The 18015-nt window shown below is 48.8% G+C and overlaps 1 protein-coding gene across 5 annotated transcripts in view; it reads left to right on the top strand.

The window, feature by feature from the left end:
• Positions 1-18015, top strand: part of adcy2b (adenylate cyclase 2b (brain)) — a 779528-nt gene that overhangs the window by 746934 nt on the left and 14579 nt on the right. For all 5 annotated transcript variants that reach the window (XM_085988701.1, XM_085988702.1, XM_085988703.1 and 2 more), the window contains one exon: positions 8771-8895. In XM_085988701.1, the coding sequence (XP_085844827.1) occupies positions 8771-8895 (125 nt within the window). The remainder of the gene's footprint in view (positions 1-8770; positions 8896-18015) is intronic.

Genomic DNA, 18015 nt, shown 5'->3' with positions numbered 1-18015 from the left:
AGCGGCCATAATGGGGAGTTCACGTGAGTGGCTATTTGTCTTAATACGCCCTGCTGCACCAAGGAAGATATTGCTGTCTCCATGTCGGGTTCTGCCTCCTTGGGGAAGTTATACTGCTTTTGTGGCCGGATCATGGGGTCCCCGTCTACGCTGACCTCAAACCCGGTGACCCTCCCACAGTCGTGCTTGTGGGTGGCAAACGCGGTCAGATTGTCTGACACAAACGCTTGCAAGTCCGTTGGGACGTCCGCGACCAGAAGCTCGCGGTCGTAACCCCCTGACGGCTTCATGGTGCACAGGGTCCCTTTTTCTCCCTTCCCTGGGATCACAACTACCTTACCTAATCCATTCTCGGCTCCCCAGAGACAGTGATTTCTAAGGTCCACGAGGATCCCGTGTTCCACCAAGAAATCAGCCCCGAGGATGCCTTTCCCACCCCCCTCATTCCACTTCAATAGGATGCACGTCCATGTGGTGTGGAGTGCTCCCAAATGAATGGAGAGCGGGATGGAGTACGCGCCAGCCTGTTCTCTGCCTGTGAAACCCGCTACTGAGAATGGAGTCTGGGTAGATAGAGGTGAGGCGAAAGGCTTAGCTGTGTGGATCACGGTGCATGATGCTCCCGTATCCAACAGGTAACTACCCTTTTCCTTCTCCACCTCCATCTCCACAACGGGTCTTCTCCACGCGTCATAACGGAGCGGACACAGGTAGACGGGCTGCGCGGGCTTCAGTCATTGGGGCGCTGCGGTTGGGGCTGGGGGAGCAACAGGGTTGTTGACAAATGCCACCTTCCCCTGCGAGGTCATTAGGGACCGCATTGTCTGTAAAATCGACTCAATCGCGGCGGGATCCACAACTGCACCAGCTCCTGGTGCTGGGGCAGGGGCTACGGTTTGGTTTTGGGCTGGTGCTGGGGCGAGAGCTACGGTTTGGTTTTGGGCTGGTGCTGGGGCGAGAGCTACGGTTTGGTTTTGGGCTGGTGCTGGGGCGAGAGCTATGGTTTGGTTTTGGGCTGGTGCTGGGGCAGCGGTCTGGGCTTGGGCTTGGACTGCGGGAAATTTCCCTCTATTATCCTTCCACGGATTTCTACAGTCCCGGCGCCAATGACCCTCCTTTCCACACCCGTAACAACTGCTCTTGGCTTGGGGGGCGCGATTCCCCTCCTGATGCCATTCCTTTTTAGCAGGAGCTGCAGGCCTTGCCTCATGCACCTTCCCCTTTGAGGAAGGCACACTCCTACTCTTGTTGTTTCTGTAACCTATCGTGAGCTGATCAAGTACTATTTCCTCCGTGGAGCGGGGGTTAGTGGGGTCAAACCATGCTTTGGCCTGCTCCCTCACCGACGGCAAGCAATTGGCGACCAGACACCGGAGCCAATGAGCCCTTTGGTCATCATCTAGCGCGTGGGGGTTCTCCCGCTAGCTGTATCGTCCTTTCCAATCGGAGGAACGGACTTCCATCACCCTCCCCTATAATCTCCAGGATCTCATTCCGTATCTCCTCGTACGTTTTTCGCCCTCTCTTGCTCTCATCAGGGAGACATTGGTGGAGTGAGCTGTCCAGGGAGAACAGCAGCATTTTGGACATTTCGGCCCCGTCGCAGTCATTAACTGCTGCGGTTTGCTCCACGTCCCGAAAATGCACTGAGGGATCTCCTGACTCGGAGAGTTTTGGGATGTCACTGATCATTTCCCTTAGCTGTCGTGCGCTATGGGGCATTATGATCTGATTCACAAGGGGTCCATCATCGCCATTCGCTTGGTCCGGACCGAGCCTCCGGTGTCGCGTGGGACACACTGGTGCCGGTCCTGACTCTGCTACCTGGGGTTGCTCTGCCTCAAGAACCCCTGTGTCTGACTCCTCCGTTTCCTTCCCCGGAGTCCAAGACTCATCATAGGCAGGAGGTGCTGAGGGCTCGGGAGTTGATACCCTAACTGTCTCTGGTGGAATCGGTCTTTTGGATTCCTTGGCTAACAGTAGCTGGCTCGCTGGCGGGTTTATGAGACACACCAATCCGTTTGCCTTGGCTAGGGCCGTTCTCAGGTCCTCTAGCTCCCGGTGGCAAGCGCTATGGTCGGTGTTCTCAGACCTATCCTGCATGGCCATCTTATAGGCTGCCCTGGCCCCCAAGATACTTTCCTCCTGTGTCGCTATCTGCTTGGCTAGGCGGAAACATCTCTCTCTCATTCTACCTTCACTGGCCTTGGCCTCAATGACCTGACATTCCAAATACTCTATCCGGTCTCATGGCGGTGGGTTGTGGATTGGCGTTCCTGATTCAGCACATTGAGCGATTGAATCAGTTTCTGACCTCCCGCAACCTTTTCCTCTACTTCTGTAAGCAGCCCTTTTATCTGGGCTGTCTGTGCTACAACGACCTGGTCCAAAAGCTGGACTTGCTTCTTGTAACACATCAGCCAGACCGCCTTTTCTGCAGATCTTTTGTGCTCTTTGCCTTCTGTCCACTTGATGGCTGCGTCTAGCGAGCGCCTATCCCTTAATAGGTCAGATATCCATTGTTTTGTAAGGTTTACCTTCCCAAAAACATAATCTGTTATCCTCTCATCCATCACATTTCGTTTATTTAAACCTTGATCTAACACGCTACATTCCTGCTGCCAAGGTCCTGCCGCGGTCGCCATTTCTGTAGGGGGTTTCTCTTGCTCGTTCTGGTCTCCTACCAGGCTTCGTGCAATAATTACCCTTGAGTGGTTCGACCCACTCTTCCCTACGGTTCTAGACCTTGGACTTAGGTGCAGGGAACTGTAGTGCAGAGAAAGACTCAATAGACCAGGTTGAATAGCACGAAATGGATGCTTTTATTATTAAACAGTTTGCAGCATTACAAAATACATATCATAAGCACAAATCAAAGCGACTACAAGCATGCACATATCTATAAACTTGATTCCATGGAAATGGGAAACACACGGCACATCGAAAAAGGGGAAACACATTACGATTACCCTTACCCTCTCCCTCCCCTTTATACCTAAACTAAGTTTCGACTTGAGGAACTCGGGATCATGCTCACCACTTTCAAACTCACGAAAAGGAGGGGTTCGCAGCCTTTTTGCACAGCTTTCCGTCGTCGCGTGGATTTGGAAACTTCTGGCGCAGCTTGTTTTTCTCTCTCTCTCAGGCGATGAGGCAGTGGACACAGCCTCGGTGAGCGCTCGTCATGGCTGAAATCCACTAAGTCTGTTGTGGATTTGGATTCATGGAGCAGGAAAACACCCCGAGAATGGGATGTTGAGGCACGGGAGTGCTAGGCCCGGAATGTCCTTTCCCTCCGGCCTGGATCGTCGGTTTTCCTGAGGGTGTCTTCTTCTTCGGCCTGGGTCGTCGATGATCTCCCGACAACGGCACCCGGGCCACCCTCGTTGTCTTCTCGTCGTGGCCGAGCCTTGTCTGGCTGAACACCGACCACGTTGTCCTTTTCCGAAATGTCCATCCGAAACGTCCTGATCGAATTCCGAAGCTACCGAGGTAGAAGAGGCGCTGATGGACTTTTCAAAATCCATAGTTATACCCTTTTGGGCCAGCCTTATCTCCCGCCAGATCATAGTCCAGTCTTTGTAATATTTTGGCGGGCAGAAATCTCTGCAGGGGCGCTTTGTCTTGTAACGGGAGCCGGTGATAGCTTTAACTGGCCTTCCTGGCCGATAATGTCTTTTACTTTGTCACCGTAACTCGGTTCGCATATTGATCGGTCTGGAGATTTCCCTTGATGGCTGTTAAACGGTTTTTCCTTTGTACATTAAATGGGTTTAAGTGTTCATGCATTGTCCGCCCATATCTTGATGGGCCCCATCCTGTTTGCCTGAAACTGTCTTGTACTTAGAATCCAATTGAATATGTATGCCCATTTCCCTGAGTTTCAGTTTCCCGATACTGGCTTTCGCGGGCTTACTGTTCTCAATCCACAAGCCTGTCTGGCTTGCAGTAACAGAAATCAAATGGTCCAAGAAACTGATCACGAGGTCTGGCGGCCATTTTGTGTGCCCTTTTATCAAAGGTTTTATCGGTACAAGCTTCTTTTGGTCAATAAAGCTGTGTTATTAATCCTGTTGTCTCGTGTGATTATATAATGAAAAATTTCGAATCTTACAGTGCCAGGCACAAGTGTTTGATTGGCCAACTTAAGCAAATCTGGCCAAGATGAGTGCATCCCTTGCATTCCGGGCAGCAATATGCTCGCGTCGCCACAAGGTCTTCATTCTCATTCTCCTCCTCCTCCTACTGCTCCTCCTCTTCCTCCTTCTCCTCCTCCTCATCCTCCTCCTCCTCCTCATCTGACTCACTTGTTCCTCAGGCAGCTGCCAGCCACGATGCTGTGCAATGTTGTGCAGTGCACAGCAGACCGCGTTGATTCTGGAGACCCTGGCTGCTGTGCATTGCAGGGCTCCACCTGATCTATCAAGGCATCTGAATTGCAACTTCAGCAAGCTGATGGTTTGCTCGATAATGGATCTGGTCGAAATGTGGCTGGAGTTGTAGCGCTCCTCGGCTTCGTTGGATGGCCTCCTGAACGGCATCATTAGCCACGTCTTCAGGGGATAGCCCTTGTCTCCAAGCAGCCATCCCGAAAGTTGGTTTGGCAGACTGAAGAGCGGAGGCACACTAGACTGCCGCAGGATAAATGAGTCATGGCAACTGCCAGCGTACTTGGTGCGAACATGCAAAATGTCCTTCCTGTGGTTACACACCAGCTGCACGTTGAGGGAGTGGAAGCCCTTGCAATTGACAAAAATAGCTGGGTTGTGATGGAAATACCAGATTGTTGTAAAAACCCATCTGATTCACTAATGTCCTTTAGGGAAGGAAATCTGCCATCCTTACCTGGTCTGGCCTATATGTGACTCCAGACCCACAACAATGTGGTTGACTCTTAACTGCCCTTTGCAGTTCAAGAAGGCGGCTCACCACCATCTTCTCGAGGGCCATTAGGAATGGACAATAAATGCTGGCCTTGCCAGTGATGCCCACATCCCATGAACGAATAAAAAAAAACCAACATGTGTGCAGTCTACGACGCCCTGCGCCCTTGGCAAGCCTGCAAAGCCAACTGCACGCGCGGTTATATGTGCTTGATCCGTGGAGAAGTGTATGTAATTGTGCGCCTTTGCAAAGAGGGCATCAGTTACCTGCGTGATGCAAGTGTGTGCGGCCAACTGGGAGGTTCTGCTGATGATCCCTGGAAGGAGCCTGAAGCAAAAAAGTTGAGTGTGGTGGTGACTTTGACAGCCTCTGGTAAGGAGTGTCCACCGGATCCTCTGGGCTCCAGGTGTTGGTGCAGCATTGCGCAGATGTCAGCGACTACCTCTCGCGAAAGTTTCAGCCTCCTTTGGCACTGCTGCTCACTCATGTTGAGGAAGCTCATCCTCATCCTGTAAATCCTGTCTTGGTGGTATCTTCTGCGACGACGTGCTTCCCTGCGCTGCCGCCTTCTGCCCTGTGCACCATCAGGTGGATGAGCAGCAGGTTGGCGCTCCTACTGCTGTTGTTCCTGGTTCTGCTGCTGCCGCGGCTGCTCTTCATCTGAATCAGAAGTCCAGGATGAAAGGATATAAATGGTTCCCATGCTGCTGGTGGATACCTCAGTTGAGGAAGCGCTCAGTCAATGTGGGGAGAGGGTTTTCCCAGGAGGTCACAGTGGAGATGGATCTCAGCTTCACCACTTCCAAAATGAGTAGACCTGCAAAACGTTCTCCAAGATCTAAAAAAACAAAGTTATGCCACCTGCAACTGATCCTTGTTGAAAACTCCTTTTGTATGGTGGAGCTGCAGCTGTTAGGAAGCCAGCCATTTGTGAACCCGACAGGATAAGCTGGTGTGTTTCAGAGGAGACGTGCAGGATGCTGGAAATGTGGGAAAGGCCTCTCAAAATGGCATTATAGAGGTGGGTAAGTGGTAGTTAAGAGCCTGAAGGGCCTATTCCGCCGCTTGGAGGCGCGACCGAAACAGACTCTGCAAGCCCGCCTCTGGCAAAGTTGCGCGGAGGCGGGTTGATGGTGGGATCGGAACCCACCGTCATTTTTGCAAAGTTTCCCACCTGACCCGCCTTCAAACCCGCCTCCTCAGGGCTGGTAAAATCCAGCCCTACATCTTTGCCTCCTATCTCTAAGGCCCATTGGTAGATACCCCTGCTCCCTGAGAAACAATGACCCGCCTCCTGACGTTATGTGGCCGGGGTCAGTTGCAGCGAATGTTCGGCCTCGAAGGCAGGCCTTGACAGGCCAGATTGAATCCATTGGAGGGCTGGATACAGCCCACGGTCCGTATTTTGCCTGCCACTGACCTAGAAGGACAAGGGCAACAGGCGCATGGGAACACCACCATCTGTAAGTTCCCCTCCAAGCCACACACCATCCTGACTTGGAAATATATCGCCATTCCTTCATCATCGCTGGGTCAAAATCCTGGAGCTCCCTACCTAACAGCACTGTGGGAATACCTTCACCACACGGACTGCAGCGGTTCAAGAAGGCAGCTCACCACCACCTTCTAAAGGGCAATTAGGGATGGGCAATAAATGCTGGCTTCGCTAGCAACACCCACATCTCATGAACAAATTAAAAACATGTGCCAGTACTTGCAGCACCCAGTTTTAAACAGTACAGAACAGAAAGGCTTCATTAGAAGTAGGCAACCAGTATACTGTTGACACTCAAATAAACAAACTATTAATTCAAAGGTCTATTCCTACATTGACTCATTATTTTAGGTAGAACTTTTAATCCCCTGATATATAGACCTGGAATTTCATTTAGGATGGTATTGCCGGTGGAGATGGGTTGCGGAGAGGACTTCTCATCTTCCCGAGTTGGGATCAATTATTTATGCTCTTTAGAGGGAGCTCAGCACTGCAACCTAGGAAAATCTAGATAGCTATTAAAGGAGGCAGAATTGCCCTGACGATATTCAAAACAGACCTGTCAGTTGTCGAGTCATAAGAGAGGGAGTGGTGGACAACACAAGTTCTTCCCCTCCCGCTTCCCTGGATGGCATGCTCTTTCTGTCACTAAAGTCAGTAATGTGCCACACTGGTAGCAGTCTAGTTATGGGTTGGCGGTACTGCAGCAATAAAGTCCTACTTCCTCACCATCATTTGAATGCGGCAGGACGGCCAAAGGCCAGATGACCGTGATCTCCGGTAATGACAGGACAGAAAAGTTTCAGTGGCCTGATTTGGGGACCGAGGTTCAGATAGGCCTCGCTGTGCTCATTTTTCCTGCACTGCCCGAAAACAGGTGGTGTGTCAGAAGAAAATATAGTATTATGTTGGTAAATGTAGCTATGTCCTGTAATCACTTAACCCACTATAGAATGTTCCTTTTCAATTCAAAATATCCAATCAGTCAATTGCATTTTTGTTCTATCTGGTAATTCAAAGCTAAACCATTTAATCAAAGGATCAGAGTTGCACATGCCTGCTACCAGTATGTTATAGTCATGGAGGAATTAAAGGTTTTTTTATTAAACCTGTCTGCCATGCAGATGTTGGGCCAGAATTTGCGGTGGGTACGCGTCATACCGCCTTTGAAATGGACCACAAGTTCGGGAAGCGCATGCACTAAATCCCAAACTTGCAATCTGTCAAGTTACGACTTGACAGATCATCCGCACCGCCTTGGAAATCTCAATTGTTGGCGCAGAGTTGGGCTAATTGCCCACCAACTGCCCAGCAATTACGTACAATTTTTTTTTATGGCTAATGCAAACAGACGCAGGGCCTGTTTGCATCAGCATGAGGGGATACCGCAGAAGATCCAAAGCATTGTTCGGCATGTTTTAACATCATTTTCATCTCAGAAATCGGACTGTTTAATTTTCTGATTTTGAGGTGTTTGAATTGATCCATAGATCGCCATCCCCATTCATAATTCAAATTTGTTAATTAAACATACACAAAGAATAATCTGCTCCTTTGTTCTTACATACTGTTGTATCTGTATCAAATGAGTTTTTCTTGTTTCTGAAAAGATTGCAGTTTTAATGATGTTGATAATTATTACCAGCAAATTTAAATTTTTCCTAACATAACTAAGATGTAGTGAAAAAACAAAAGCAAAATACTGCGGATGCTGGAAATCTGAAATAAAAACAGAAAATGCTGGAAATACTCAGCAGGTCAGGCAGCATCTGTGGAAAGATAACAGAGTTAACGTTTCAGGTCGATGACGAAGGTTCTGACGAAGGGTCATCGACCTGAAACGTTAACTCAGAGTTAACGTTTCAGGTCGATGACGAAGGTTCTGACGAAGGGTCATCGACCTGAAACGTTAACTCTGTTTCTCTCTCCACAGATGCTGCCTAAGATGTAGTGAAGTTGGTGGAATGAAGCTAATGAGGAATTAAATTCCAATCCTGTAAAGTAATTGTAATGAAATCTGATTACGGGATTTGATTCTGAAATGATTTAAAATCTAATTCCGTTTGATGATTGGAGCGCCAGGCCCATGTGATCTCAGGTACGCTTCCGCACACACTGAGCCCCTGGGATCTGTGGGCCATTACACTGCCCTCAAATCCGCAGCATCAGAGAGCAAGTTCATGAAGGAGAGTCCCCATCAGGTAAGTTTGTATTCTATTCGGATGCCTGCGGCGCACTCCGTAGGTATGCTGCCAGCCACAAAAGCTGCCCCATAATATTTTTTGATATGCACTGACCTGTCGCTGCCCTTGCCCCACTTTTATTTTGTAACAGTGAGAAAATATTTTGTTATACCATTGTTTGCAAAGTGATCATTTAATTTTCTGGCAGGTATTAACCATGGCCCTGTTATTGCTGGAGTGATTGGAGCTCAGAAACCACAGTACGACATCTGGGGAAATAGTGTTAATGTGGCCAGCAGGATGGACAGCACAGGAGTCCTTGGCAAGATACAGGTAGCCTCATCTTAATTCTTTCTACATTGTTCTTCAGACACAAGCACCTAATGGATTTACTGTCCTTCATGTGTCACAAATAGCTGCTATTTTTTATACGAACAATTCGCGTATCAAATACTTTCAATCTTAAGTTACAACAGAATCCAGTTATATGTAGGATCTCAGAATGGGAAAAAAGTTTATCTAATCACATTGGCATAGAGGAAGAGAGATTGTAACAGGACTAACAGATAGCTGGTCACCAAAGATTGCTGATTTTTAAAGCTGTTTTATGTAATATTTTTCTAAAGGATAAATTCACTGATCTCACACTCTTAGTAGAAAGCTGCACTCGATAGGAGCATAAGTCAAAGAATCAATGCCATAGTATTGTAGGAAGTCACACAACACCAGGTTAGAGTCCAACAGCTTTATTTGAAATCACAAGCTTTCGGAGCACTGCTCCTTCGTCAGGTGAAGTGGAGAAATGCATAAAGACACAGCTTATATAGTCAGAGAATAATGTCAGATGTTTACAGGTAATCTTTCTAACTGCCATTTATCACACCTCGGCAGAGAGATAATCACAGCAATCAAAGGTATGAATGGTGTCCAAACAAGTCAGTCAGGAAAACATTACATCAAAGAACAATGAGGTGGGGTCACAAGGGGTCAAATGTTGCAGATGCTGGGGTCTGTATGAAAAACAAAAAAACGGACAAAAAACATTTTTTTAGCTTGAAATCACAACAGGTCCAGCCGCATCTGTGTAGAGAGAACAAGCCAATGATGACTCGAGTCTGGATGACCCTACGTCAGGTGGGGTTACATGTAGCGTGACATGAACCCAAGACCCGGTTGAGGCCGTCCTCATGGGTGCGGAACTTGGCTATCAGTTTCTGCTCGATGATTTTGCGTTGCCGTGTGTCTCGAAGGCCGCCTTGGAGAATGCTTACCCGAAGATCGGAGGCTGAATGTCCTTGACTGCTGAAGTGTTCCCCGACTGGGAGGGAACACTCCTGCCTTGCGATTGTTGCGCGGTGTCCATTCATCTGTTGTCGCAGTGTCTGCATGGTCTCACCGATGTACCATGCTCTGGGGCATCCTTTCCTGCAACGTATGAGGTAGACAACGTTGGCCGAGTCACATGAGTATGTACCATGTACCTGGTGGGTGGTGTCCGCACGTGTGATGATGGTATCTGTGTTGATGATCTGGCATGTCTTGCAGAGGTTGCTGTGGCAGGGTTGTGCGGTGTCATGGTCGCTGTTCTCCTGAAAGCCGGGTAATTTGCTGCGAACGATGGTCTGTTTGAGGTTAGGCGGCTGTTTGAAGGCGAGTAGTGGAGGCGTGGGGATGGCCTTAGCGAGGTGTTCGTCGTCATCGATAACATGTTGAAGGCTGCGAAGAACATGGCGTAGTTTCTCCGCTCTGGGGAAGTACTGGACGACGAAGGGTACGCTGCTGGTTGTGTCCCGTGTTTGTATTCTGAGGAGGTCTATGCGACTTTTCGCTGTGGCCCGTCGGAACTGTCAATCGACAAGTCGAGCATCATATCCCGTTCTTACGAGGGCGTCTTTCAGCGTCTGTAGGTGTCCATCGCGTTCCTCCTCATCTGAGCAGATCCTGTGTATTCGCAGGGCTTGTCCATAGGGGATGGCTTCTTTAACGTGGTTAGGGTGGAAGCTGGAGAAGTGGAGCATCGTGAGGTTGTCCGTGGGCTTGCGGTAGAGTGAAGTGCTGAGGTGTCTGTCTTTGATGGAGATTCGTGTGTCCAAGAATGAAACCGATTCTGAGGAGTAGTCCATGGTGAGTTTGATGGTGGGATGGAACTTGTTGATGTTATCGTGTAGTCTTTTCAGTGATTCTTCGCCGTGGGTTCATAGGAAGAAAATGTCGTCGATGTATCTGGTGCATAGCGTTGGTTGGAGATCCTGTGCAGCGAAGAAGTCTTGCTCGAACTTGTGCATGAAGATGTTGGCGTATTGGGGTGCGAATTTGGTCCCAATGGCTGTTCCGTGTGTTTGGGTAAAGAACTGGTTGTCGAAGGTGAAGACATTGTGATCAAGGATGAAGCGGGTGAGTTGTAGGATGGCGCCTGGAGATTGGCTGTTGTTGGTGTTGAGTACTGAGGCTGTCCGAGCGATGCCGTCATCGTGGGGGATACTGGTGTAGAGTGCTGAGACGTCCATCGTGGCGAGGAGTTTTCCTGGTTCAACTGGTCCGTGGGTGCTGAGTTTCTGTAAGAAGTCTGTAGCGTCGCGACAGAAGCTGGGGGTTCCCTGTACGATGGGTTTCAGGATGCCCTCGACATATACAGAGAGGTTCTCACACAGGGTTCCGTTGCCTGATACGATAGGACGTCCGGGTGTGTTGGCTTTGTGTGTCTTTGGGAGGCAGTAGAAGTCTCCCACGCGGGGAGTACGTGGGATGAGAGCGCGTAGGATGCTTTGAAGATCTGGATCGGAGGTCTTGATCAGCCTGTTGAGTTGGCGGGTGTGTTCTTTGGTCGGATCTGCGGGTAACTGCCTGTAGTGTTCCTGGTTGTCCAGTTGTCGGTATGCTTCTTTGCAATAGTCTGTTCTGTTCTGTATGACGATGGCTCCTCCTTTGTCTCCTGGTTTGATGACGATGTTGTGGTTGGTCTTGAGAGCGTGGATGGCATTGCGTTGTGCTCGGGTGACATTCTGGACTGTCTTGTGAGTGCAGCTGATGAATCTAGCGTTGCTGCATCTCCTGACAGCGTGAGCATACATGTCAAGCTTAGGGCAGCGACCCTCCGGAGGGGTCCAATTTGACTCTTTCTTCTTCGGTTGCTGCACTGTGGATCCCTCTGTCTGCTGTTCCAGATCATTGATTGTCTCATTGGGTTCGCTGCTGACATCTTGGGATTTGTGGAAGAATTCCCGGAGCCTCATTCTCCTGATGAATTCCTCTGTGTCTGCCGCGAGACCAATGGGGTCCATTTTGGTGGTGGGGCAGAAATTGAGCCCTCGGCTGAGAACTTCAATTTCGTCTGGTTGAAGGGTGTGGTCGGACAGGTTGACGATGGACTTCCCTGTGGACCAAATTCGCACCCCAATACGCCAACATCTTCATGCACAAGTTCGAGCAAGACTTCTTCGCTGCACAGGATCTCCAACCAACGCTATGCACCAGATACATCGACGACATTTTCTTCCTATGGACCCACGGTGAAGAATCACTGAAAAGACTACACGATAACATCAACAAGTTCCATCCCACCATCAAACTCACCATGGACTACTCCTCAGAATCGGTTTCATTCTTGGACACACGAATCTCCATCAAAGACGGACACCTCAGCACTTCACTCTACCGCAAGCCCACGGACAACCTCACGATGCTCCACTTCTCCAGCTTCCACCCTAACCACGTTAAACAAGCCATCCTCTATGGACAAGCCCTGCGAATACACAGGATCTGCTCAGACGAGGAGGAACGCGATGGACACCTACAGACGCTGAAAGACGCCCTCGTAAGAACGGGATATGACGCTCGACTCATCGATCGACAGTTCCGATGGGCCACAGCAAAAAATCGCATAGACCTCCTCAGAATACAAACACGGGACACAACCAACAGAGTACCCTTCGTCGTCCAGTACTTCCCCGGAGCGGAGAAACTACGCCATGTTCTTCGCAGCCTTCAACATGTCATCGATGATGACGAACACCTTGCTAAGGCCATCCCCACGCCTCCACTACTCGCCTTCAAACAGCCGCCTAACCTCAAACAGACCATCGTTCGCAGCAGATTACCCAGCTTTCAGGAGAACAGCGACCATGACACCACACAACCCTGCCACAGCAACCTCTGCAAGACATGCCAGATCATCAACACACGTGCGGACACCACCCACCAGGTACATGGTACATACTCATGTGACTCGGCCAACGTTGTCTACCTCATACGTTGCAGGAAAGGATGCCCCGGAGCATGGTACATCGGCGAGACTATGCAGACAATGCGACAACAGATGAACGGACACCGCGCAACAATCGCCAGGCAAGAGTGTTCCCTCCCAGTCGGGGAACACTTCAGCAGTCAAGGACATTCAGCCTCCGATCTTCGGGTAAGCATTCTCCAAGGCAGCCTTCGAGACACACGACAACGCAAAATCGTCGAGCAGAAACTGATAGCCAAATTTCACACCCATGAGGATGGCCTCAACCGGGATCTTGGGTTCATGTCATGCTACATGTAACCCCACCTGACGTAGGGTCATCCAGACTCGAGTCGTCGTTGGCTTGTTCTCTCTACACAGATGCAGCTGGACCTGCTGTGATTTCAAGCAAAAAAAATGTTTTTTGTCTGTTTTTTTGTTTTTCATGCAGACCCCAGCATCTGCAACATTTGACCCCTTGTGACCCCACCTCATTGTTCTTTGATGTAATGTTTTCCTGACTGACCTGTTTGGACACCACTCACACCTTTGATTGCTGTGATTATCTCTCTGCCGAGGTGTGATAAATGGCAGTTAGAAAGATTACCTGTAAACATCTGACATTATTCTCTGACTATATAAGCTGTGTCTTTATGCATTTCTCCACTTCACCTGACGAAGGAGCAGCGCTCCGAAAGCTTGTGATTTCAAATAAAGCTGTTGGACTATAACCTGGTGTTGTGTGACTTCTTACATTTGTCCACCCCAGTCCAACACCGGCATCTCCACACCATAGTATTGTAGTGCTGTCTCTGATCCAGGCTTCCTTCAAGCATGGCTCCCTGCAGGGACTAGTAAATTTACCTTTCAATATTAACTTATGTTACTTTTGCGAATAAAGCATCACATGCAGAATTATCATCATAAAAATTAGCAGAAAGCTTTGTGAATGATTTGTTAATGACACCCTATTTTTATCAGGAATTGGTAGATGTGAGAATTCAGCTTGCATTAAAATGATCAAAAGCTACTGGCATCCAAAGTCACATTAACTGATGATAACTGAGAATAGTTACCATTTGACAGACTACTGGAAAATGTTATCACTAAGCCATCTAAAATTTCAGTGTTTCCTCATCAACTTTTTGACAGACAGCTGACTTCAGGGTGGTTGAAAGACCTATATGTGGCAATTGAAAGTATGTCAGCCACCTTGATATTCTAGACAAAGTCAAATACCATGTACCAGGTGTAATCATCGCTAACAGTTTAATCCAGATTGTCATGTGAGATACTTTGGCAAAGAGACATGTCCATTGTGAGGCTAACTTTCCCTGCAGGTCATTCAGTGATAGGTCAGTGTAGATTTGAGCCATCCCTTCCTGCAATCGTTTCCCCTTTTTGCCACAAGCCTAATTCACAGTTTGGTCATGGATCTTGCAGATGGGTCAGAGCACATCCAGGAGTCTAATTCGTGAAGGAGAAAATTTTGTATATAATGGGTAGGTAATGACCATCTTGAACAAAAGAAAGACCGACCATCTCCCCCTAACCTTCAACAGCATCACCATTGCCAAAGCCCCCACCATCAACATCTTGGAGATCACCATTAACCAGAAGTTTAACTGGGCCAGCTGTATTAGCAATGTGGCTACATGAGCATAAGAACATAAGAAATATGAACAGGAGTAGGCCATTTGGCCTTTCGAGTCTGCTCCACCATTCAATAAGATCGTGGCTGATCTTCTACCTCATCTCCATTTTCCTGAACTATCCCCATATCCCTTGATTCCCTTAATATTCAAAAATCTATCGATCTCTGTCTTGAATATACTCAACGACTGAGCCTCCACAGCCCTCTGGGGTAGAGAATTCCACAAATTCACCACCCTCTGCGTGAAGAAATTTCTCCTCATTTCAGTCCTATATTGGCCGACCCCTTATTCTAGACTCCCCAGCCAAGGGAAATATCCTCCCTGCATCTACCCTGTCAAGCCCTGTAAGAATTTTGTATGTTTCAATGAAATCACCTCTCATTCTTCTAAACGCGAGAGAATATAGGCCTAGTCTATGCAATCTGTCCTCATAGGACAATCCCCCCAACCCAGGAACCAGTCTGGTGAACCTTCATTGCACTCCCGCTATGGCAAGTATATCCTTCCTTAGGTAAGGAGACCAAAACTGTACACAATACACCAGGTGTGGTCTCACCAGGGCCCTATATAATTGCAGTAAGACATCTTTACTCTTATACTCAAATCCTCTTGTAATAAAGGCCAACATACCCTTTGCTTTCCTAATTGCTTGCTGTACCTGCATGTTAACTTTCAGTGATTCTTGTACAAGGACACCCAGGTCGCTCTGAGCACCAACATTTCCCAATCTCTCACCATTTAAAAAATACTCTGCTTTTCTATTTTTCCTACCAAAGTGGATAACTTCACATTTTTCCATATTATATTCAATTTGCCATGTTCTTGGCCACTCACTTAACCTTTCTATATCCCCTTGAAGCCTCCTTGCATCCTCCTCATAACTTACATTCCCACCCAGCTGTGTATCATCAGCAAACTTGGATATCTTACATTTGGTCCCCTCATCCAAATCATTGATGTAGATTATGAATAGCTGAGGCCCAAGCACTGATCCTTGCAGTACCCCACTAGTCACAGCCTGCCAACCCAAAAATGACCCATTTATTCCTACTCTCTGTTTTCTGTCCATTAACCAATCCTCAATCCATGCTTGTATATTACCTCCAATCCCATGAGCCCTAATTTTGTTTAATAACCTCTTGTGTGGCACCTTATCGAATGCCTTCTGAAAATCCACTAGTTCCCCCTTATCTATTCTGCTAGTTACAACCTCAAAAAACTCCCAACAGATTCGTCAAACACGATTTCCCTTTCATAAATCCGTGTTGACTCTGCCCAATCCTATTATTATTTTCTAAGTGCCCTGTTACTATGTCCTTAATAATAGATTCTAGCATTTTCCCTACTACTGATGTCAGACTAACTGGTCTGTAGTTCCCCGTTTTCTCTCTCCCTCCTTTCTGCATGGCAGAGGCTGGGTACTCTGTGACAAGTGGCTCACCTCCTGACTCCTCAAAGTCCCTCCACCATCTACAAGGTTCAAGTCAGGAGTGTGATGCAATACTCACCTGGATAGGTGCAGCTGAAACACTCAATAAGCTTGACACCACCCGGGACAGAGCAGTTCAGTTGATCAGTGCCTCTGCCACTAGACTCAGTATCCATCCCTTCCATTTCTGGCACACTGGGTGCAGTATATACCATCTACAGAATGCACTGCAACAACCCACCAAGCATACCTCAACAGCACCACCAAGCCCTGTCACCTCTTCTACCAAGAATGACAAGAGCAGCAATATTTTGAGAAAATTATCACCTTCAAATTTTCCTCCAATTCACACAGCATCTTTACTTGGACATATATTACTGTATGGTCATCATTGCTGAAACAATGAGGTAAATTTTAACCTGGAGGAGCGCGTGGGCTTGGGTGCAGGTGGGGGTTTAAACCCAGCAAAAATGCAAGCGCGTCGGGAAGCCGGCTCCAACCCGCCGCCTTCCACGTTTAACTTGAGCATGTTAGGCTACTTGCATGCAATCCCCTCGGGGAGGCGGGTTGCCTATTAACATATGCTACGGACCTGGGTGAGGAGCGAGGAGTGGCGGCAGTTTAAAAGCGGCGGCAGCGAACGAGGCCCGATCAGAGCGACGGACCTGGGTGTGGAGCGAGGAGCGGTGGCAGTTTAAAAGCGGCGGCAGCAAACGAGACCCGACCAGAGTGACGGACCTGGGTGAGGAGTGAGGAGCGGCGGCAGTTTAAAAGCGGCGGCAGCGAACAAGGCCCGACCAGAGCGATGGACCTGGGTGTGGAGCGAGGAGCGGTGGCAGTTTAAAAGCGGCGGCAGCGAACGAGGCCCAACCAGAGTGATGGACCTGGGTGAGGAGCGAGAAGCGGCGGCAGTTTAAAAGCGGCGGCAGCGACCGAGGCCCGGCCAGAGCGATGGACCTGGGTGAGGAACGAGGAGCGGTGGCAGTTTAAAAGCCGCGGCAGTGAACGAGGCATACCAATTCAGCAGTGGGAGAGAGAGGTAAAAAGTAATCAAAGTGTGACGTCACCAGGAAGCAGGCAAGTGATTGGTTGGTGAGTATTTCTCTTTTTTAAACTTTAACTCCGTGGTTTATAGTTACTGAGGTCTCTCTGGTGTAGCGGGGACTGTTGGTAAACCATTTAACTGTAGTGTAATTAGTGGGATTGATTGATTTAATTTAAATTCAATTAATTAAAGGGTAAGTCATGGCAGGACAACCCGGCCACGTGGTATGCTCCTCCTGCACTATGTGGGAACTCAGGGACACTTCCTGTGTCCCTGACAACTACATGTGCAGGAAGTGCATCCAGCTGCAGCTACTGACAGACCGCATTGCGGCACTGGAGCTGCGATTGGATGCATACTGGAGCGTTCGCGATGCTCAGGACATCGTGAATAGCACGTTTACAGAGTTGGACACACCGCAAGTACAGGTTGGACAGGAAGAAAGGGAATGGGTGACCAACAGGCGGAGTACTAGGCGCAGGCAGGTAGTGCAGGGGACCCCTGTGGACATCCCCCTCTCAAACAGATACACCACTTTGAGTGCTGTTGGGGGGGATTGCTTATCAGAGGAAAGCAGCAGCAGCCAACTTCCTGGCACCAGGGGTGGCTCTGCTGCACAGCACGGGAGGAAAAAGAGTGGGAGAGCTATAGTAATAGGGGATTCTATTGTGAGGGGAATAGATAGGCATTTCTGCGGCCGCAAATGAGACTCCAGGATGGTGTGTTGCCTCCCTGGTGCAAGGGTCAAGGATGTCTCAGAGCGGCTGCAGAACATCTTGGAAGGGGAGGGAGAACAGCCAGTTGTCGTGGTGCATATAGGCACCAACGATATAGGTAAAAAGCGGGATGAGGTCCTAAAAGCGGAATATAGGGAGTTAGGAGGTAAATTAAAAAATAGGCCTCAAAGGTAGTAATCTCAGGATTGCTACCAGTGCCATGTGCTAGTCAGAGTAGAAATAGAAGGATATTTCAGATGAATACGTGGCTAGAGGAATGGTGCAAGGGGGAGGGATTCAAATTCCTGGGACATTGGAACCGGTTCTGGGGGAGATGGGACCAGTTCAAACCGGACGGTCTGCACCTGGGCAGGGCTGGAACCAAT

The sequence above is a fragment of the Somniosus microcephalus genome, chromosome 5 (genome assembly GCF_052327205.1).
Source record: "Somniosus microcephalus isolate GS21.2 chromosome 5, FLI_Smic_1.0, whole genome shotgun sequence".
Taxonomy (NCBI): domain Eukaryota; kingdom Metazoa; phylum Chordata; class Chondrichthyes; order Squaliformes; family Somniosidae; genus Somniosus; species Somniosus microcephalus.
Note: the sequence above shows the minus strand (reverse complement) of the source record. Positions and strands in the feature narration are given on the sequence as shown.